At 42.2% G+C, this 23,651-nt stretch overlaps 2 protein-coding genes across 13 annotated transcripts in view; one reads left to right on the top strand and one right to left on the bottom strand.

Moving 5' to 3' along the window:
• The window catches only part of PATZ1 (POZ/BTB and AT hook containing zinc finger 1), a 27,928-nt gene extending 5,667 nt beyond the window's left edge, over positions 1-22,261 (bottom strand). For 2 of the 12 annotated variants that reach the window (XR_008434021.1, XR_008434022.1), the window contains exons 1-8: positions 20,963-22,261; positions 18,524-18,587; positions 15,324-15,395; positions 12,792-12,963; positions 6,925-7,062; positions 4,756-5,138; positions 3,940-4,019; positions 2,490-2,609 (exon numbers count right to left, since the gene is read on the bottom strand). Coding sequence is in view for 3 of the 12 variants with exons in the window: in XM_053959407.1 (XP_053815382.1) it covers positions 4,720-5,138; positions 6,925-7,062; positions 12,792-12,963; positions 15,324-15,395; positions 18,524-18,587; positions 20,963-22,248 (2,151 nt within the window). In the remaining 9 variants the exon portion in view is untranslated. Of the gene's footprint in view, positions 1-2,489; positions 2,610-3,648; positions 5,139-6,924; positions 7,063-12,791; positions 12,964-15,323; positions 15,396-18,523; positions 18,588-20,962 lie in introns of those variants that run through there. The other 10 variants (XR_008434017.1, XR_008434018.1, XM_053959408.1 and 7 more) reach the window with 9 other exon arrangements.
• LOC128797274 (basic salivary proline-rich protein 2-like) lies at positions 22,247-23,651 on the top strand. The gene is made up of 2 exons (XM_053959661.1): positions 22,247-22,930; positions 23,013-23,651. The coding sequence occupies exons 1-2, from the start codon at positions 22,247-22,249 to the stop codon at positions 23,649-23,651; spliced, it is 1,323 nt and encodes a 440-aa protein (XP_053815636.1).

Here is a 23,651-nt window from a genome sequence, read left to right as displayed (position 1 = left end):
ACTGTGAGCTTCTGCCCTGTTCAAATAAAACTCAGGTATTGTGCCCAAGAAAAAGGTGAGCAGTAATAAGCTGGCTTAATTTACATTTGGGTATTGACAATTCTGTTAAGGTATAATCATAATGCTGAAAAAGCCAGCACATTGTGTTTGGCACTTGCTCTCAGATTTTATGCCATGGTGACGATTGAAAATATTTCATTGTTTTTGTGGGTGGTAAAGAAAAACCTTTCCTGTTTCATTACTTAGAATTTTGGTGGCTATTTTTTACTTTGTCCATTTATCTCTCATGAAACCCAAGGAGAGCTCTTGCTCTCCATTCATTCTTCCAACACTGAAGTCTGGAGTTCCTTTGAAGTTTACTTTGGCATCTACTTCCTCAAGCAAGCACCTTAAAAAAATTAAAGCTGAAAGTGGTACCCCACTCCCGACTCAAGACGTAAGTTTAGATATTGAATTCTAGGAACAAAGATTTAGTGAAAAAACAAGACACTAAAGTTACAACAGAGCCTACAAAATCTAGGTTAGCTTTCATACTAGCAATTCAATTAGTTGAGTTATAGACATTCAGTTACACAGCTCTTCTATTCAAGTCATTCCTTACTGCTGACAGCAGTTGAGGGAGGAACAATAATTTCAGGGAATACATGGGAAATAACAAATATTCCCTAAGTCACTGGCACTCAAACAGGTCTCATATTGTGACTGGGCATTTACAATTATTCAAAAGATTGGTAGGAAGACCAACTCCACACCATCTTAATAGTTCTAGGCTTTAAAAAAACAAAAAAACACCCATCCCCCCAACATATAATACTTTGCCCTACTATAATTAAGGCACTGGATTGAGAGAAGGAAAAATCTGTGTTCAATTTCTGGTTCTGCTATTGATTTCCCATATCATCATGGGCAAATCACTTAGGATTGAGAGCTCACATGCACATTGCCACGTGTCAGGTGAGCCACACTGTTTGAACACATTTAAGACATGACAAATGAAAGGTCATGTCACCTAATTTAACTCAGTATGGAAAAAATCACATTTAATTGCTTTACCTTGCATTTGTTCTGGATTCACATTTATAAATTCAGGCAAGAAAAGAAGCCTGAGAAGTTTGTGCCCCCACATTTAAGATAACACTTAAGCATGCATGTAAGTGGTTTTTAGTCCTTTATCTTTCACTCATTCTCTTATAAGCATCTATTCCTTTCTAGTCTGTCTTTAAAATTTCAATTATGAATGACTAAAGATGTTTTCATCATACCTAATACACAAGGCTTGAGCCTCAGATGAGAGGTTATGAGACTGCTATAATACAAACAAGTACTACAAGTCTGATTATATAAATTTGCATGAACTGAAGTTTCCTTCTTGACATGTGCACCAACTCAAACATTTGCTTGCAGTCCCTCCAAAGGGGAAGGCAAGGAAGGGAGGGTGGCCCAAATCAGAACTATCATCTACACACCAATTAAAAATAAAATGTAATAGCAACAAGCTGCAGCTCAAGGCATGTTACATACTTCCCTTTGAACTGTGAACTTGTGAGGCTGAGTTTTCTGTTTGGACCTGTCTCATGTTCTATAAGAAACAGGCATTTCCCTAAGTACAGAATAGAAAGAATTTGCATGTAGATTAAATTATTGTCCAGATTAGAACAGTATGCCCCTAAAGAAGCAAAAAGCACTGAAAAAACACCACAGCTAAAGATCTGCCCGACTTCCTACTAGCACTAGCCTGCACCAGCCTCCTGTGTTGGTACAAATCTCTCCCATTTATATTAGGATGATCTAGAACTGTCATTTCAGGATTGTTAACCTCCTGCCTAATTGTTTCTCTGTCCACTAGACTGAGAAGTAAGTAGTTTTCATTCAATGTATTCATGACAACTTAGTAAGCATTTTCTTTGACAAGTAGAATACACAGTGTTTTCGAAGGCTTCGTTTTCAGATAAAGGCTTTTGTTTCACCAGGTCAAATTCTGTAGCATTCAAAATTAAATTCTGATCGATACAGCCAAAATTCTACCCACTTGTAACACTAAAATCAGGGGAGTTAAATGTAGGATGAAAGTATTCTATACTCTGGACTTAACTTTTGGAGTTGAATTTTATGATTAATGCACCTTCTTTGAGTGCATATAGGAACACTGGGGACAAAAACTTCAGTCTTTCAGCATACAGCCTCAGTTCAACAGAAATTTCCCTTGTGGATTAATTATAAGCTATTACTAAATCAGTGACTGCAGCTGCATTTGCTAATCCCAAAAATTGTTGTGCTGACTGAAGGCCTGCTCTCTCCTGATTTGCTTGGCAGCTTACAAGGTTGTCTCAGCACTAGATTAGTAAGGTATTTAAAATGTTTTTTCACTTTTCTAAGATGTTCTGGTTTTACCTGTCTACTAATCTTACCAGTACAAGAGCAATTCCATGAAGCTTTAGTGGTGGGGTTTGTTTGTTTCACTGGTTTTTCCTTTTAAATGAGGCTCATACCTATTCCAGGATTCTGGGAGGAGATGACTGGAGAAGAACATGTCCTTCAGTCTCCCAACACAGATTAATAGCAAAACATCAAGTCCACTGCAACATGTCTCAATTTAGAAAGTGCTGGTGCTATAAAGAGAAAGCCATTGATTATTCATCCTTGATTTATAATAGTCAAGAGCAAGTACAAAAAGTAGCTTCTTACAAGAGGGAATCTGGGTCTTCTAACTCTGTAGAATTTAGAATGTAATTCCAAAATCCATATACTTACAAAGGCCTCTCTAATTCTAACATAAAACCAAATTTGGAATATCAGTTAAGCATCAGCTGCAGGGTTTGGATTAGAAGCATCAGGGCAATGCAGGCTGTGGTACAACAACACTTTGTGTCTCTGTGCATTACACAGACAGATCTCCTGCAGCAAATGAGAACCTGGTCCAAGAGGGTCTGTCCTGCTCCTGCACTGTATTAATGATGGAGATAGATATTGTTTCATGGGATGCAAGTTTGGTGCAGGACATGGGCTCTTCAGAATGGCCTTTTTAGAAACATTCAATACACAATGCAGTTTACCAAATCACTACTTAAACCTTGGCTCGATAACTCTCCCAACAATTGTGATTTCATATCTTATTTTCACAGATATGAAAATAAGGAATAAATTCAGGAAACTGTTTTATGTGACTTTGAGCATCAACAGCAGAACCATAATTAAAACTCAGAGTATTCCTAACTCCTAACCCTGTGTTAAACAACATTTATACCTGGGTTTGGTACATAAAACCATGACTAGTTACATGGAAGGAAAAGGAGGGTCAAGAAAGGACATTATTTCTGCACAAGTGGTATTTTCAGATTAAATGGAATGTCCAACAGCCTGAAGTGCAGCTTCTTTGAATTTTGTAATCAATTCTTTTTCAAAGATATGCTGTTTGCAATTCCCACCTATTTGGAAAAGAAAGGAGTAACAGTGTCTTTTGTAAACCTGACTAGAGACAGATCAGGAGAGCATGACTGGCCAAAAAGCCCTGCTCACTGAGAATGCAGCACAGTGCAGTATGGGATTCACATATTATTTACTGGCTCTCATTTGCACACCTTTTGGACAGGTGGCTAAACTGCTCAAAAACCAGACAAAACGAGGGGATGCAAAGTAGCATACTAACTTCTTTAATAAAGTCCAATCCAATTAAACCAAAATCACTCTGTGAACCCCTGGGTTTATTCACACTAAACAAGTCAGTGGTACATAGTGTTAGCCCGATAGATGATTGTGTTCATCCCCTAGGTCCCCACATGAAAAATGAGCACCAGTCAACCAGACTGTAATGGTATTTTTCCTTCCTTTTTTTTTTTTTCTTTTTTTATTTTAATAAAAACTATTTCTTTCATAGACTTATAACGACCAACTAGCCAAGTTATTAATTATGGTACATCTAAAAAAAAATATCATACTAACCCTAATGTGACTGCTGCTTTAGGAGTGCTCTGTGTATCGCCTTAGACTGGCTTTTCAGTAGCAATTCACTACAACAGGTCCTAAAATAATAATAATAAAGAATTAAAAACCTGACAGCAAGTTTAATGGTCAAAAGTAATAAAAACTACCTGTTCTGAAAGGTGATTTTTCTCAGCAGTTCAGTCCTGCTGCAGCACTCACAGCCTCACAAAGGCAGAAGGGGATCAAATTCTCTCACCTTCTTTAAATGTTTCTGGTTTTAAAAGGACAACTGCATTGTAACCTGCTAGGAACCTTGGGGTGTTTTACTTAACGTTATATTCAATAATGGGTCTGTTTTTTAAACTTACTGTTTTTCTGGGGGAGTTTAGGGAGGAGAGGGGAGTAGAGAGAGAACAAAATCACAGCTCCCTGTAGCTGCAGCTCCCCAGGTGCCTCGGTCACTAGAACTGTCTCATTCTCAGACCAGCGCTGGTAACTTTTGATTAATCTCAAAGAACACAAAGAAAACACCACCAGCAGCCTCTAAAGCTCCATTTGTTTTGGGTCATGTCTCCTATTCAAGGCCACCATCTTCTGTAATTTATCAGCTAAAGAAGCATTTTCTCCCTCTCCCCAGTGAAGGTTTAAAGGTGGTGTAGGGCATGAGACAAAGAAGGAAGCTAAAATGAATAAAAAATTCTCAGCTATAGAACCAAATTTCATTATTTCCTCTTTCATTCACAGCATCTTATCATTATAGCCAGACTGCTGCTTTGCTTTGTTAAGATCCAACTGATCTTATTTCCCCTCTGGCCCCATTGGTTGCTGGTCGACCTCTGGATCCACTAGGGATGATGCAAATGCTGACTGGACGATCTGAAACCCAAACGACTCCAGAAGAGACATGTTCTGTTGGGGTGAGAAGGGGGATCCTAGAGCAGGACCCAGGTCCCCCAGTGGGCCACCAAGGGCCCTGACGTGCACTTTCTGTATGTGTTTGTTCAGATAAGACTTGGATCTGAAAAAGCTGCCACATTCAGGACACGGGTACTTCTTCTCTCCTTCCATCTCCGTTTTGTTTTTGCTGACTGCCAGGTCACACGAGAAGGACCCATTGGTGCTCTGTTTCTCAGGAGTCTTGAGGTCACTGGTGTCAGAGAGGTCTCCATATGAATCAGAACTCTCAATCGGGTCCGAATGTGAACATTTCTGGCCTTCTATGGGAAAAAGAAAAGAGAGAAGTTTTCAGAATCTTGGCTTCCAAAGGAAGATATTTTACATGCATTAAAATAAATTAGATTGGTTACCACCTGATCACATTAATGCCTGTCACAACAGAATGACACACACTTAACATCCAATCCCTCATATCCTAAAGCCCTTGAGCATAGGTCCCCTTTCCAAACCACCAGGCTGCTATCACAGCAACAGCTGGGGTTTCATTAGGGATTGGTCATGGTACTGAATGCAACCATAATGGGTCTCTGGTTCATATAACAATTCTTGAATTCCAAGGATGTCTCACAATATTTACATCTCAGACACTTCAAAAGGGTGGACCTAATGATGAGTTTTCAACTGTGCAATTCACTTGCACACTTCTGAAATGGTGTTGATACTTTGGGGGAGAGCCTAGAAATTTCATGAAGTACAACAGGCTGCAGCAAGATGTGAAGAAACCTGGAAACACTCAGCAAAACAGCGAGCTACTGCAATTTAAGAAGTGCAATTCCATTTAGTCTCAAGGAACTCTTTTTCACAAGTACAACACTGTTAGAAGTTAACTTCACAACCTAAAATTGTTCTATCTTTAAATACTGCAGTGTGAAACAGCAGAGGGGTTAGGGACGTTATTGAAGTTATTTGGATATATTTCCTGGCAAAGCCATTGGTATGTTTGGAGTCTTCCCCATTCTCCTCTGGCATTATGCCAAGGAAGTTTGTCCACACTTTTTTGCTCAGTGCATGTGAATGAGCGTGAGAAACCCAGACATGCTCACTAAAGGAGTCTCTGAATACAAACAGGCTGTACCTACTATGAACTCTAAGAGACCAAAGAACCACTTGGCACAACCCAAAAGACAGATTTGCTCTGGACTCAGCATTACAAACCTAACAGGATATGCATCAAATCAATACACCACTGAGCTGGAATAAATCTCTTGTTAAGTCAGCACACCACCCAAAACTAAAGGGCTTCTGTAGTAACTCTATCAAGACTTCAACAGAAAAAATTACACAACTCGAGCTTTCTGCTGGCACAGTGTTTGCTTAACCCAGCCCACTGTGTTCTCCTGGGCAAGAAAAAAACCAGAACAACCATGGCTTTGAAGAATTTTCTGATGCTTCACTTTCACCAGGAATACTGACAGCTCAAACCAAGAAGCAAAAAGCTATTCTACACAGGTAAACACACTGCTTTACTTATTCAGAAGTTAAATACTCCTCAGCCATGATTTTTCTCCCCCCCACCAAGTTAAATGAATGTCAAAACAAGAAAGCACCGGTACTATTATCACCCTTCACCTCTCCTCCCCAACAACTGCATTTAGAAGTGTAAGTTTAGCTACAGACAGCTGCCTGCATGTACAGTATGGTTCCTATCAAAACCAGAAATGTTTCTGAAATGGGGTTTGACTGATGCAAGATTCAAGTGGAGTGGGACTAATGAATTTGCCCTCAGGAAAAATTCAGATGCTGACTGCTCCAAGGAAGAGGGTCAAGATGACCTAACATGGCTTTTTCAATCTTCTGAATTGAAGAAGCTGCCAAAGCTTCACATACTCTTCTGTGCCCATTTCCTTCCCCTAGACTTGTTAAATCGGCCATCCAATGACAGGTATTGCATCCTACGTGATGCTATGGAATTTCTCTGCATCTCCCTAAGCTTCTCTCCAGCATTTTCCCTGTCCTTCCTCCCTCCCCTTTCTCGTGCCCAGCCCAACACCCCACAACACAAAGTTCTGCACAGAGCAGCAAGGTGCAGAGCAGCGAGTCTCTTGCCTTTGATGCCATAGGTCCTGACGCAGTGGAACGCTGCTCCCCCATTCGGGATGGACTCCTGGTGCCTGGAGACCTGGGGAAGGGGAACACCGTGGTGGGTTTTAACATGGACCTTTAAGTAGGAGGCAGAGGAGAAACCTAAACAAGATAAAAGGAGATGAGATCCTGCCACCAGCAAAGACACACATCTGCCTTCCCTGTTCCTTTAATCTTTCTCTTGCTCCTGCTCCCTATTTTAAAGCTGCTGTTCCACCAGTTCCCTCTGACATGCTCACGTAGGAGTCCTGTCATCCTCAGGCATAATGCAATGCACACTTTTCATCAGACTGAGTTTGCTTTTTGTTAGTCACAAAGAGAGAACAGCCTCCTTAAAAACAAATTCTGTGTAAGCAAACCTAGCAGGTGACATGAAACTTTCTGGAAAAAAAGGCAGAAGAGACATCATACAAAAAGGCACCCATGTCTCTTCACCCTTTCTCTGCTGCTTTATTTATTTTAATTAAAAATGCTTTTGTCATCTGAAAATACATTGGAAGATAGTTCCAATTAGTTGATTTTGTGCTGTTAAGATCTGAAGGAATGCTACGTAGTAACAACCCTTGTTGGTTTAGTGTGCTTTCCCCTTAGATTTCTATAGCACTTATAGTGACTTCTGGAAGGCAGAAAGCTGAAACTACTGACTTTTTAAGGTATACACTTTTGCTCAATAGTAATTTTTGAAAAAACGTTTCCTGCAGTCGGCTCACCCTGAGTTTTAAAAAATATACTAGAACTCATATTTTGTCTACAGTTAACAAAAAGTACTAAAAATAAATTCCAGCATTTTTATTAGCTCTGATCTGTAAGCGCCAAACACTGAAAATAAAAACATATATATCAAACAATTGATTTCTGAACAAACCAGTTTTTTACATTTGTGCATATGCTTTTTAAGAAGTTTTTTTTAAGTCTCACAAATATGTAGTTTTTCTTTAATGTGATGAATTATCTCACCTCAATTCAAGCTCAGTAAGATTTGCAGTTACTATTAGTACATTTGGACCATATATGAGGCACAAGGAGGACGAAGTTTTAAAGACTTCCTACAGAGGTAAAGCTGCCACCACCAACCAGCTTAATCTTCTGTTATACTTTGAACAGAGTATTATGGCCCTTTCAAGTTAGAAACATTTTCCACTAACAACTAAGAATACAACGCAAGGTTCACCATCACAGACCCAAGAGTTGCAAGTTCCCTTTCTGGAGAGAGAAAACCCAAGCCCTAAATTTTTTTAAACCAATATAGCATTTACAGCGCAAGTCCTTGCAAGACAACTTTCATAACAATAATTTCCTTAAAATATGAGCAGATATTCTACCATAAAGCCATTTTTATAGTGATATAACTGCATTTACATTTGATGATATATAATAATATATTAGGAACGCTGCAAACCAAATACCACACACCTCTCTGGGGTGGATTTTCTGACTGCAGCTGTTAGTTTCAGGTGCTGAATTTAATAATGAATGTGGCTTTACACTAGATTTCCCTGTGCCTAGCACACAGAATATCCCTCTACCTCGACTTTTATCCAGAGGTTATTAAGAATTATATATACAGGACCTGCAAAGCAAGAACTCCACAGCAAGCTGCTGAAGGGAAAAGGGGCAGGCTGCTGAGAATGAACAAGAGTTAGTTACTGTGGACCCCTGAGTTGAAGATAAAAGTACAGAAAAGTAGATAGATCACAACTGAAGAAACCAAGAACATACAACTCTCAAAATACAATGGAGCAGAATCACCAAGGCCAAGTCATCTGGGGAATTAATGTAAGGATATTATCCTCCGAAATAATGCAAGACCTACCCTCAGACACAAAATGCTGCATTGAAAATCTCACTGGGCAGCAAGAGAATATATTCTTACAAATGCCAAAAATTCACTGTAGACCTGAAAGAACCACTCTTTGACTGGTAGAGAAAAGGGCACAGTGTACAGATATAATGGTGACACTTCCACCTATGAGGTATTTTCCTTATTTCACACATGTGGCTAATAACCACATGCATGCTGAGATCAACGTCTTTGATGCAGCAATGCATTAAAATCTCACTGCCAGACATTAAAAAAGGACTACATGCACGTATTCAGTGTTCTTCTACACCACAACTGACACAGGAAAGTCTGAACTTGTAATCTCCTCACACAGTATTTTTTCTGAACTCTGCAGTTCTATTTGTAGAGTACATTGTTTTATATAATGAAAACTGCTGCAAAGTGTGTTGGGTCCCCTTTATGCACTTGGCAGATGAACATGTGAGTCATCAACTTCCATCAAAACCATAAGAATGCAAACTGCTTCATGGGAAACTGTTTAAAGGGAGACTTTTTTGGGATTGTTTTCATCCTAACTTTTTCCTGAAGCACTTAGCACTGGCCTTTTTATCTCCACCAGACTTTAATTATGAATGCTTGTCCTAGGAAGATGGGGGTTTATAGACCATAATCCTTCACTCTTAAAAGTCTCTTTCAGAGCAAAGTCAGACTAATCCAGAGGATAAAGTGGCAGTATTTTTCAGAGCAGGAATGTATTTATTGCTTTACTCATACACATCTTTCCACTTTGCAAGACAGATGATTTCTTCATACCAGAAGAACCAAAATTAAAAACATGTATAGAGAGGAAATGATCTCCTTTATATAAATGGGACCCAACCCTTGATGTCTTAGATAATATCTATAAGGAGAGAAACTATAGAAATAATTACAGGATGCTCCTTGTTCAAAAATTGTAATTTGGATTTAGCTGGAACATAAGGAGAATGTGTCTTTATTTACTGGACTCTGTCCCCTATGAAATGTATAAGAACTCAGCGTGAAAAATAAATTCTCATTTGTGACTGGAATATTTACCCTTTTCCTAACTAATTCGATTCTGTGAAACAAACAATGTGTATGTGTTTGAAACACAAACCCAAAGTTCTGAGTTGCAGGTGTTATTGCTAATTACCAGCTCTAGACCTGCCAAAGTCATTAATCTCTTGAATACTTTGGAAAAGCCCACACAAGCAAATAAAGTTCCTAAGGATGGTAATAGAAGATTGTGTAACGACGCAACAGGAGCATGTCTTCTTTATTTAAACCAATTAAAGAGAATTTGTCTAAAAATGTGAGGCTTGAGGATTTGTTTCTTAAGCACATTTTAGATACATTGTTTAAGAAAATAAAAACAACAACGACGATGAAATACCAAACCAAAAAAGAAAAACAAACCAAAACAAACCCCAAAATCCCAGAGGGAAAAAAAAAAAAAAACCACAACAACACCATAACCCCCCAGAATCACTTCACTGTTTCCCTGATTTAACAAGATTTAATTGCTTCCATGATTACTCTAAGCATAATGACCTCAAGTGAGAAAAGAACCTGGAAAAAACATCAAATCACAGCTGGTAATTTTTTAAAATTATACTGCCACATTGTAAAAGACATAAGCACGATAAACAAATGAACATATGACATGGCAAACAATTGACTACTGCTTTATGCCAGGTACTGAGTTGCACCTCCATCTCCTAAAGCCATTAAACCTTTAAAACAACATGAGACACTTCATTAAGTTCCACAGAAAAGCCTTCAGTCCAATGGGATAAACTGAGGGAGTCTAAGTCTGTCACTAACACTGGCAATGTCACCTTTTCATCCACTTTGTTTTTTTAAGTGGCCAACATCCAAAATTCTCTCCACAAGCAACTTGAGCTTGTCGAGCATTCTTGCTTGACAATTACTATATCCAGAGGCTGACAATTACTATATCCAGAACCAGCTAAGTTTCAATTAAAAAGTACATCAGCACATTAGCCAAGGGAAGAATAAACAAAATCTCTCTGCACAAGCACCTCAGCCATGGCACAGCTGTGATCAGGTTACTGTGTGTGGCTTCTGACTGTACCAATGCCTATCAAATAGGTACTTCTAGTCCAGAAATTTTCCATTAGACTTCATATTGCCAGGCTCTACAGTTTAAAAAATAACTATTTAAAACAATGAACATTATACTTTGATTCTAGAACACGTGGGATTAAAAATTCTGCTGTCATTGATCATAAAGCTATAATCAAAATTTACAGCATAAAACAACGAGTTTACAACACAATTGTTTGACAAATCCAGTCTGTAGCTTCCCCTTCTTATGAATTTTAACATTTCCTATGAAATTTAACATTATTCATTATTAAATTTTTTAAATCCTGATGTAAACTGAAATTCACAGCAGACAATTCGGACAACTTCCATGAAATACACAAACTGTAAGAAGAAAGTAGTTGCTTAAAGTTTGCTGCACAACCGATTCCTTATCCTTCTACAGAGAAGCATATATTTTATTTAGATTCTCACTGTACATTTAGACTTGTAAAATGTGAATAAACCACTTAGTCATTTTATTGTTTGAATGCCGGGTCTGTCTTTGCCACACTGGCTCCATTTCCGAAGAGCTGCAGTGACATCCAGTGGTAGTTAAGTTGAAATTCAAGCTTACAAATCTTGGAAACAAGACAATTCCTCCCAACCCATCTAGCTTCTGTTTGGCACCATGTTCAACGGAAGGAGAGCAGGATAGCACCTGGATCTCCAAAACCTTCCATGTTGTTGCCACAAAAGGAACTGGGATAAGCTTAAGCTGTTTTTCAGAAGCCAGGCCTTCAGCTGAAAAGGAGGGCAAGCTTCATTTCACACCATCTACCTGGAGCTTCAAAACGTGAAGATTTTCAACCCAGATGCCTTTTCCATTCACACTGATACCATCACTTTCAGGATTTATAGACTGTGCAACTAGGAAACACCTCCCTTGCAATTTAATGTCTCATTACTCATCAACTCCATAAGCTCCCTGAACAGTCTGCACATTAAACACAGAGGAGCTTTATTTTCTCAAAAGATTTCACCTCTCTTAAACTAGAAAAAAGAACACGTGTCAGAAAAAAAAACTCATCAGAAAAAACAAGATCCCAAAACACAGCAGCAATCTCTTCTAACACCTACTAGCTATGTATACCTGCGTGAGCCAAAAAGGCATTTTGAAGTTGTAAATTAATCCCTCAAAAAAAAAGACACCAATAAGTCAAAATAATTTTTCCAGCTTGCCTTACATCCCACAAAGCCTAAATTTCCAACTCTCTCCAACTGAAGAGTACCACAAACAGATGGAAAACCTTCACAAGTTTAGACATATGGTTTACTTTTACATAGTGCTGCATGGAGCAGGGAGCTGGACTTGGTGATCTTTATGAGTCCCTTCCAACTGTGAAAAGCTGTATGTGTACAAATAAAGGCAAACCACATTTCTAGTGCTCTTTACAAAGTATGTTTTATAAATGCACATTAGTATAAAGCAATGTCTTGTGTTAAGAGAGAGAAGCAGCTTGACTCTATTGCACCAGGAGGTTAAGTAATACTTAGCAATACAATGTAGATTTTTGTTCAGTGTATGATTCTCAACTTGATGTGTATTTCAAAGATACAAAAACATTCTTCTTCTAAACTGACTGCAAGGGCTCAAATCTAATCAGGTATAGGAAAAAAAAAATAAGATGTATGTTGAACAGCAGCAAGGCAATTCATCATGGTTATTGTATAGGGATCTGGCTATTTAGCACATAAAATTTGCTTCAGATTTAAACTGCATTTCTTTGGGAATTATCTGCCATGTGAAAAGGCCAGACCTATACTCCATCAGTTTCAGGGTTAAGTATTCAGTAGGAAAAGCAGAGTATGTACACAAATAGGGTACAACCTCCTCCTGTTGCAGGGAGTCATGCAGCCTTACAGCTCCCCTTGAGTGCTGTCCCATCCCAGTGGAATAAAAAAATAGTTTCTTCATTACCTCGGTTACAGATAGTGCAGAAATTGCTTGGTCCTTCACTATGCTTCTTCAAGTGATCTGCCATATATGCTGCTCTCAAGTACTTCCCACACACCTGGCATGGAACTTTGTCTTCATGACATGCCAGGTGTGAGCGCAGCCGGTCACGAGTGGCAAAGGAAGCATTACAAGTCTGCAGGTATAACGAGAACCATGTGACTCATCAGCTCTGCTAACAGCACTGATATTGTTGAATATATTCAGTATTCTTTAGAGTAAATACCTTAGATACTGTGCAAACACAAAAAAATGACATGATGCACAAGCCATTTTCCTCCAGATAAAAAATTTAGAACACCAACACCTTGCACAAGATGTAATGTAAACTCAAAAGAATTAAAACAGCAAGAAAACAGCTCTGACACACTACAGACAGTAAAACTTACACCAAGATAGACTTGTAAGGTTTCAGCTCCTTTCTGAGGATGAAGAAACTAAAATTTTAAGTAATATTTAACAGAAGAAATAGCAGAAACCACTTTGCTCTGTTTACAAGAAGTTCTGCCATTTCACTGAGCCATTACAATCACTTTAAACCGCTCAAATGCCCTCTCTGTCATTTTCTTAAATTCTACTCTTTGATGAGATAAATCTAACTTCAGTACACAGAATTCTTTTGAAGTGTGAAGACATACAAACAAAGGATCACAGAATTATCAGGGATGACAATATGATGAGAGACAGTAGAAGAGTCATCCTGGTATCCACAGCAGCAGTGCAGACAAATTGTAGAAGTGAAGCCTCGAAACTGAGCAGATATCAAAATAACTGCATGACATTGTAATCTGTTTTAACTTACCCCTGGTCAAGGTATCATATTCCACTTACTGCCACAAAACAAGCATGATTTGTCATAATATTGATTCTATTTGCCCACTTTCCAGCTGAAATACGTATAATAAGTGAAGGCTCCCTCCCATTTTTATTACCCCAGCAATGGGCAGGCAGGCAGGCTGTGCCCACAGCCTGTTCTAGTGGCCTGCCAGTTCTGAAAGGCTTGCTCTGTCTCTAATGTGTGAAGGGAAATAAATCACCAGCAATATGCTGCACAAGGGATTAGGGTTATAGTCTAAACCATTTCACAAGTGCAAGAGGAGAAACAAAAGCAAACACACATCAGAATGACCAGACTAAGCCAGAGCAGTGACACTGAAGAGTGTACAGTGTTTTGTTTTATATGAACTTCATATAAAATAACACAGTTTTAAGAGATATAACCAGAACCCCCAAAGAAATAACTTGAGGCTGTTCACTGTCTTGGGAACTGGATATAAGTTGTATTTTTAAATATCAGTGTGTAATTAAACCACTGTTTTAATAGAGATAAGACTTGTTAAAGTAACAATCTTAGTAAAATTCCAAAATTATAATTCAAGTAAGTGGAATTGATAATACAGAAGAGGGTAATGTAATTACATAAAATTCAGTTAATCAAGAGCTTAATCCAAAAACCATTGAAGGCAGCTGAAAAGCACCTATCAATTTCAACAGGCTTTACACTCCTGTGAGATGCTTAAGTGTGGAAAACTCCTATGGAGCTGAGGCTGCTCTACAGCAAGTACGAGACTTAACACCCCAGAGGATCAGGACTTAATGAAATTGAAAAGGCAACAGTAAAATTATCTGGATTTCTGCAACATACACAGTTTAACTAGGCTCACCAGACAAAGATTTATAAATTACAAGTATTGAGGTTTAAGAGGCAAATTCCTGAATATGAAAGATGTCTCTTTATTTATAATCTCAGTACACAGCACTGAGCAAAACAGGTGCAGCTTTCACTTACTAAAGCTTTCTTAGAGGTAAGCACTCTCTTAAGGCAGGATTGCAGCACTGATACTAATCAATCTGCTGGCTATCAACTAAAGATATATGACTAGACTATCAACAGTGACAGCCAAGAGATCCATCACCAATAACTCTAAAGCTATGGAGCCACGGGAAGGTCCATACCCGAGCATTGGGAGTGCTTTAGCCGATGAGAAGCAGACCAGAGACAAATCACATAAACACAGCGATGCCAGAAGTAAAACCAAATCTATCCCACAGTGAACATAGCAAGTTGAAAGCTTAGATAAAAGCAATATAATAATTCATGTGTTTGGTTTCTCACTGTTGCTTCTGAGTTGTGTAAAGCTCACCTTTTGATAAGCTATATAATAAATATATCTGCAACAAAGCTTAAAAACAATAATTAAGTCCAGTGGAGAAAGCAAGAACCAGTTTAGCTGAATCATAACAATGGGAGACAGGACTAGGGTTAAAGAAAATCCCAAAGTTAATATTCAAATAGTTAATATTTATAAAAGGTATAGAGAAAAAAAAAGTTTTATTTTATGAAAGATGTGAAGGGCTAAATGAGTGCTAAGTATTTGTCATTAATTGTTAATCATAGAAGAAAACTCTCCAGTGCTTTCCTATCAAACATTGCACATGTATATAAATAGATCAAAAAGAATATATAAAGTTTAAAAAACATTGTTTAAGAAATACCTCTTGAAGTTTCAACTTTTCTATGGATGTGGATGTCTCTGAGCTTATTCCATGGTGGCTGCCATTTTCCTGCTAATAGGCAGGAAGTAAGAGAAATTAGGACAGGAAGAAACTCATTCTGCATTGAAATCAATGGGATATGCACTGGACTTGGGATGCCAATTAAGTTGTGCTTTATTTTAACCAGCATTTTTATTTTTTATATAATTTGCCTGATGAACAACCTGTCTTGTCTCTGAGAGGAGCAAACTTCCGTTTTCTCCCCTTGTTCTTTCATGTCCACAGATTTTCAGATCACCGTTTGCTCCCAAACTGCAGCCTGACTTTCACAGATCACACGCCAAGGCTGACAGCTTCACCCCATCCTGTGGGGTCAGGAACTGAGTTGCCCCATTCTGGCCATAAAACTGACTCACTCCTTCTCCTGTAGCCAGAACTCAACTGTCAGACTCAGGAAAAAAAGTATAAATTTACCAGTGCAACAATCCAAGGGAAAAGATCCAGAGTGCCATTTGCCTGAACACCAAAGCAACTTCTTGGATCTTATTTCTCAGCTGCTTTGGCTCTGTGGAGATCTTCCCTAATCTGAGTCTATCTTAACAGTAATGAAAAAGCTGGAGTCAAGACTTTGGCATCAGGTGCTAGAGGGGCTGGAAGCTAGGATACTTATGAAAGATCTGTGAAACACAGCTATTATTTCAGGGGGGTGAGTGCAGGATTACAGACTGAACACTAAAAACTACTGCTGTTGCAGGGATGTTCAGCTTAAAATTGTCCTGTTCCTCATACTTTCATTTATTCTGAAGTTGGGTTGACACCTTCCCACTTTTGTTTTGGTACTCCAAAGTGTACTGTGATGCCACACCAACAAAACATTATGTATCACCAGTTTGCAAAGATACCTAAGAGCTCAGGTAAATGGCCAGTTTGTTTAAATCGTAACAGAGCACAAATTCCAAAAATGCCATTATAGTGGAGGATTCTGGAGTTCTCTGCTGTTTACTGACAGAGTAATTCTCTTTCCCAGTAAACATAAACAAAGCATGACAATAACAGGAATTTTCAACAGGAACTGAACAGATTCAAAGAGGATGCTCAGTGCTGTTCAGGCTGCTCTCAGGGGGAGCTAATTTGCCAAACAAAATCAATGGAAAAAGAGAATGGAAAATGGGCAAACAACATGCCAATATTAAGCTATTTTCCTTCTTGGTGGCCAGATCCTGTGTTAGATACATATAATGGAACAGACGTGTAACTGATTATGAGATAATCGCAGGGAGAACATCATCAATTTATTCATCAGTTTTCATGTTTGAAACATGTTTTCAGTGACTGCATCCCTTCTGTGGTTTCTACAACGTATAGCAGATCTGTGCATATTCAAGAAGACTTTCTAAATCTGATAGGATATTGCAAAGCATTTTCTGCAAAGACACAACAGGTCATTAACAAATTTTATGCGCTTTAAGATTCACGAAAAATTAACTTTGCAGGGCTAAGCAATCAAAAATCAAGAACAACCCAAGCCTGAAGGACAAATCTCAACTCAGTCCTGATGATTGTAACCTATAGCCTGTACCTTTTAACTGAAATGAACAGTGTATACAGTATTATGGCACTTTAGGTAACACACAGTAAGAAAGACTGTTCCTGGGAACTGCTATCACAAAATACATGTGTGCAAGGAAATGGAGTTGAGCTTGGCTGTGCCATCTTAGCTTCCATGTTTCTTTACTTCTGAGCTCTTAGTGTATCCTCTGATTCACACGGAGTTGGTATTTAATATTCTTAAATCAATGTTAAACTATAAAAGAATTATCAGTCATCAGCTGGCAAAGGACAATTCATAGCTGTCTGTGTTATTTCTAAGCAGTGTTCATCCAGTAATCTTGGTATCAACTAGCAAAAGACTGATGAGTGTCTGTTCATGTTGGGACGTAAACATTCGTCATCAGTTCATCCACAGACCTCTTGCTGTCCCCACACTGTGAATTCTTTTTATGAGTGGAATTTTCCTGTTTGTATAAATCTGCAACCCATAAATGATCTCAAGAAGCTTGAGCCAATCTAAAGCTTTATACAGGACAGGCAGTTAAATCAATGTGACAGCTCTATGGCCTGACTTTCAAATGTGCTGGGCTTTCACAGATCATATGGATGTCAACAGAAACCTTTAGATGGCTCCAGCTATCTGGAAAACTTCTTAGGATTCTTAAAATTTCAAAATGTTTCAAAACTCTCACAATTTGAAGGAAATACAGGTGTGTCAAAATGTGCAACTATGCAGATCAGGAGGCAGCAATCATGTAGGACTGTCTAGATTCATAAAATGTGGTTAAATATTTTAGAAGAAAAGAATCCTCTAACCTTCACTGTCCTCAAAAGAAAAAAAAAGAATAAAATCTTGCTTCAGCTTCTTCAAATAAATAGTAAATATTTCTTCAGAAGCCAAGCATGGAGATTGTTAGCCCAACAACTGTTTTAAAAGTTTGCCCAACATCTCTCTGATTGTAATGTGTGATGGTGGAAGCTGATTCTCAACTTTGTTTTAATTGATACTTCCAGGCACCTTTTAAATCTTTCTATAAATACATTACAAAGTATCTTCCTTCATTTGATCTTTCAAACCTTAACTGTAAAAAACTATATACAATATTATGACATTGTACAACAAAGGATATTGTGATGTCATTATTTCTATTCTCCCTGAGATAAAAATAGCTTCCAATTTTGCTCAGTGCAATGTTCTGAAGGCTATGCAATTTTAAAAAATAGTATCTCGACATGTTATGATAATTACAATTTACTAATTTTTTACTGAAGTTATAAAAAATGAAGTCAGCATTGGAGCCTCCTGATGGCAACAACTGCAATTAAAAAAAAAAAAGGAGGGAATCATCAGTGACATCGACTCCAAGCCCAGGTGGCTGAGTAAGAGATCCAGGGTGAGACTGGGACAGCACAGTAGGGAAGAACACGTGGGAGAAGGGGGAGAGGCAGGAGGACCAAAGCTGTAGATGAGGCGAGGGGGGACGGGAGGGATGTAAAGCAGATGTCACTGTGGAACACTGTTCTTTACAAACATTTACCCCAAATCACATATACATGCTATTTCTACTGGTACTTCAAAATTATCTGCACACATAAATGCAATGCCAAAGATTACCCACATCATCAGTCTAAACCCCTCTGGCTCCTACCTGACACTTGTGAGGTCTCTCTGAGGTATGCACCTGTTTGATGTGTCCATTCAAGTGGTCTGGCCTTAAAGGAAAATACACATAAGCACAAATAAAGCAAATACTAAAAATAAAGTTACAATTTTAACAGGGAAAAAAAAAGAGAAAAACTAAAGGGAAAAAAAAGATCCCAGTGCTTTATCTATGACAATTGTAATGATATTTAACTTTCCAAGAACCAGATTGCCAACAACTGGGACTCTACCTTGTTATGTACCCTCTGCAACTTGCTAAAAAGGCAGCATTTTATCAGGAAGAAATCATGACTGAATTATCAGAGGAAACAGGAAATACAAGTTATGATTTTCAAGCCTGCATGTCCCCATCCAAAATCCTATTTAGACCTTAACAATCAGGGCAATTTGATTTACAGTTGCTGAATATTTGAAAATCACACCCTTTTGGTTTAGGTCCTAAACACAGATGTAAAAAGCCAACTTTAAGCACCTCTTGCAAAAAGACTATCTGAACTCTGTTGCTGTGACACATTTTCCACCTGCAAGATGAAAAAATACTCCTAACTTAAAACTTGGTAGGGAGACTGCATTAATACAAATAAAGTGTTCTGAACGTTCCAACTAGAAGGTGCAATGGAAGAGCAAATTTTTACTATAGAAAGTTAGACCATTCTTCACAACCAGCAAAGCCTACTTGGAAGAAGAAAGGACTGAAGAGCTGCAGATTGTCCTGGTGGGAGTTTCTCCTAGTGGGAAGAAAGCTTTTCATTGTATGAGACCAAAACTGCTTGGAAACAAGTTCTCCACCCTCTCCTCCCCCAACGTCCCAGCTGCACCAATGAGAGGGCACGGGATGGAATTCACGCACTGCAGACAGAAAATAGGCTGGAGTTTGCAGGGAGGCTCTTAAACCCGATGCTCCAGCGCGGGGCTGGAGCGGTGTAACCGGACAGACTGGTTGAGGTCCTTCTGGGTACCTCAAGCCCAGCAACCTCATGTGCTGCGCTACTGAATACAGGAAAGGACATCACGCTTCAAACCTCCTCTGGCTGCTCCTAAGAGGGAATACTGAAACTTTAGAGTCTCTAGTTTTCATTCATACTTCGGTTTTACAGATACGCAAAGGGTTTTGTTGTTAACTTTTCTAACAGCATTCCCGCCTGTTCACATGGACTTACTGGGGAAAATGAGAACTACACGTGTATGTCTCACTTCCCCTTAATGACAAAAACCTTTCATACAGCAACAGCAGAAATCTTTAAGTGTCAGTAAAAACAATAAAACTTGGCACACGGTCCCGGGTAGCGCTATAGTAAGAAAAGTACTTTCACTTCTAGCCACAGATGAAATTTTCATTTTGTGACCTTTCATCACTCAATCTGCAGTCCTTATGAAGATGCATCCCTAATTACTGCCGATTTAAAAGGAAAAAAAAAAAAGGGGGGGGGCACTACATTTTCATAATTTATTTCAATAACAGAAAGTCCCTCTATCAAAAAGACAGCAGGGGCAAAATTCCACAATTTACACAGCCTGGTGGCCTTTTGATTTGTTTTCAGATCTCGAGTCCTTCCCTCACGTTAGAGCAAATCAACTGCTGTAGAAAAGCAACTGCTGGTACAGAAATAGCAGAGTACATCCCCCTCCCCCCCACTACTTCTACACTCAAAGCGAGCGGCAAACTTCCAAAAAAAGTTTCGAATTCATTAACTCAAGACTATAAGATACCACTAACACAACAACTACGTGTACCAAACTACTTATTAAATTAGCTCCCACAAACAGCGACAACAAAAAATCAGCAACATTAAATGCAGAGATCTTACGTATGTTGCAGGGCAGAAACAGGATCCCCTTCAGAAGGATGTAAACCCAAAGGACACAAAGATCATGTATTAAAAGATACTTGATGCTGCAGCCTTTGAAATCTCACCTCTTCCTTCACATTTGGGTGATAAAAAACATTACGAACTAAGAGAAATGAAGGGAAGTTAAGAAAAAGAAAATTTAAAATGGATACGAGAAAAATAATAACCTTGAGAATGTATTATTTTGCACTTCAACAGCACCTTCAAGCTACCTACACATTAGTGATCTCAAGACACTTCTGTGAGGCAGGTAATTATTTCAATACCCATTTCACAGAAGAGTCATTTGAGGGAGAGACTAACTGATTTGCCCAAGGACACGCATACACCAACTCTGGGACAAAGCTGGGAATATTAGCCAGAAGCCAGCTGACTTCCAGTTCAGTGTCTTAATTACTTCTAAACCCTTCCAAGAGACTGCAGAATAACATCTCAGAAGAAATGATGGAAGCCTCATTCCTTTAAACATTCTAATGTGGGACAGTCAAACTATCCTAAGTACGTTTCCAAGGGATAGGAAAGTCAACTTCCCAGATCTCTGTTTGTGTCCATGGTCCATACAAGCACTCTCTTACCTGGAAAAGCCTTTTCCACAGCTCTGGCAGATGTAGGGCTTTCCCACAGAGCCATCATGCGATCGAACATGATAGGACATCCTGTCTTTTCTCTTGAACCGCAAGCCACACACCGGACAAGAGTAAGGCTTTTCGCCAGAGTGTGACAGCTTGTGCCGATTCAGGTGGTACACGTCCCGAAAAATCTTGCCACAGATCTCACAGGCCACCTGTTTCCTCGTTCTGCTTCTTTTTCGAGGTGCGTCGGGGTCATCCTGACCAGGAACACCATTTTCACCCAGTCGTGGGGGTGGGATGTCTATGTAGCCCAGCTGTAAGCTTGTCACCCCATGTTGAGCCTCATGCTGCCGAAGACGATTAGCATCCGTGAATACTTTCCCACAGAGACCACAAGGCAGGATACCAGCCTCTCGCAGGCCCCCTGGGGTACCAAACATCATGGAGTCCAAGAGATTGGCTTTACGGGGACGCCCTCTGCCCCTCTTGGTGCTTAAAGTAGGGGCACTAGCAGCAACATTCTGGAAGGGTGAGGCCAGCAGTGGTGGGGACAGAGGTCCTGCCACCATGGGCAGGCGGTCCACACCCTGCAGGACAGGTAGGGAGGACTGCGCAGCAGTGAGCGCAGCCCGCGTGGCCTCGTCTTCAGGCATGCCAGCAATACCATTGCCATTGGGTGCCAAAGTGGCACCGTTGGTCATGTCAAGAGGGAAGCCGAGGTCGGCAGCACCCGGACGGAATAGCATAATGTCAGGGCGTGCGGGGGGCACGAGGAGCTGCACGTTGGACTGCTTGATGACCTCCTGGCAGATGTCGATCACAGAGCGCATCAGCAGGAACTTGGCGGCCGTCATGAGCTCCGGGAAGCTCTCCAGCCGCACCACGATGCGCGACGTGTAGGCGAAGTCCAGGATGTCTCCGAACACCTTGGAGCTGATGGTGTGCATCTCCAGCTCCCGCCCGCCCCCGGGGGCGCCGCCGGCCGCCGCCGCAGCCCCGCCGGCCGCCGCCTCCGCCGCGCTCCCCTCCGCTCCGCCGCCGCCGCCGCCTGCCCCGTCGCCGAGCTGCGCGCTGAACACCGACTCGAAGTACTCGCTGCAAGCGGCCAACACGGCGCGGTGCGCCGGGAAGCTCTCGTCGCCCACGCGTAGGAGCACGTCGCAGAAGCGGCCGCCGTTCTTGCGCTGCTGGTTGAGGCTGTGCAGCACGTCGGCGCTGTGCCGGCTCACCTGGTAGGTGTAGCAGCCCGACGAGGGGCCGCAGGCGGCGGCCTCGCTCACCCGCTCCATGGGGGCTGCGCCGCCCCGCCGGCGCCCGCAGGGGGCGCGCGCGCTCTCGGGCCGCCCGGCGGCGCGCGCCGCCTCCTCCTGCTCGTTCCCCGCCCCTGCCCGGGCCGGCGGCGCGCGCGCGGCGCTCCCTGCACAGCGCGAGGGGCTCGCGCGGCGCGGGGGGGGCGAGACAAAAGGCTCGGGCGGCCGAGGCGCGCGCGCGGCCGCGCGAGCCCCGCCCGGGCCCGGCCGCCACGAGGCGCTGCGGCCGCGGAGCCGCCGCGGGAAGGGGCGTGCGCGGCGCGGCGGCAGCAGCCGGGAGGGACGGGGGTCCGGCGGCGGCTCCGGGCTGCCGGCTCCGTCCGTCCCTGTGTGTTTGGAGCGGAGGAAAGATGGCAGCGGCTGCACTTCCTCTTGCACTTTCACCCCTGGGGGGAGGAGAAGGAGGGGGCGATACCACCCCCCCTACAAAAATCCAGCGGGGGCCCCCCGGCTGCTGCTCCCCGACCAAGCGCCGCCGCCGCCGGCCCCGGTCCGGGCCCCGCCCGCTTCGACGCACCCTCACCACCGGCGCCGCAAACTTTCCTCTCTTCTTTGGACGAGAAGACCCCCACCCTATTCACAGAGACCCCCCCCTCCAGCCACTCGGGCTCCCCCCCTGCCCCCCCGCTTCCTGCCCCCCTCCCTCCCCGCATCCGCCAATGCAAGAGCAGCCAGAGCCAGCAGGCCGGCCCCCACCCCGCCCGCCCGCGGGGGCTGGGGGCTGCAGTCTCCCCCTTCCCCAGCACCGATCCTCCAATGCCGAGCCGGCAGCGAGGCCCCCCCCCTCGCGGCTCGTGGGGGTGGTAGGGCTGCGCTCGCCCCCTCCCCCAAATATCCGGGCTGCAGCTCGCCCCCGAGACCCCCCTCCCGCTGGAGAGAGGAGGAGGGGCCGGCGGGGGGGCTGCAGGCAACCTTCCCCCCTCCCCAGGCGCGAATCGTCCAATGCAAACCCTCCCGGAGCTGCAGAGGCGCAGAGCGGCCCCCACCTCCTCGGCTCGCCTGAGGAGAGCCGATCCCAGAGGGGCCAGGGGCTGCAGCGCAGACCGGCCTCCCCCCCGTCTTTCATTGCATTTCTCACCCCCACCCCCCGTACGCGATCAACTCTCAGCCTCGCTAGAAGAGCGAAGCGCCGGCATTGTGGGGGAGGGAAGGGGTACAGCGGGAATTCTTCCAGTGCGAAAATGCCCTCCCCTTGGGAGCCGTTGGGAGGAACGGTACCCGCGGGCCGGGGGCTGCGGGAGGCACGGGCACCTCAGAGCCCCGAGTGCGTCCATGTTGGGGAAAGCGCTGCCCGCGGAGCCCCTCCCGCGCACCCGGGGTTCCCACGGCGCCCGGAGCGCCCCACGCCCCAGCGCGGCGAGGCTCCCGCTCCCTCAAGTTAG

This window comes from Vidua chalybeata, chromosome 18, assembly GCF_026979565.1.
Source record: "Vidua chalybeata isolate OUT-0048 chromosome 18, bVidCha1 merged haplotype, whole genome shotgun sequence".
Taxonomy (NCBI): domain Eukaryota; kingdom Metazoa; phylum Chordata; class Aves; order Passeriformes; family Viduidae; genus Vidua; species Vidua chalybeata.
This window is presented reverse-complemented; position numbering and strand designations above follow the sequence as displayed.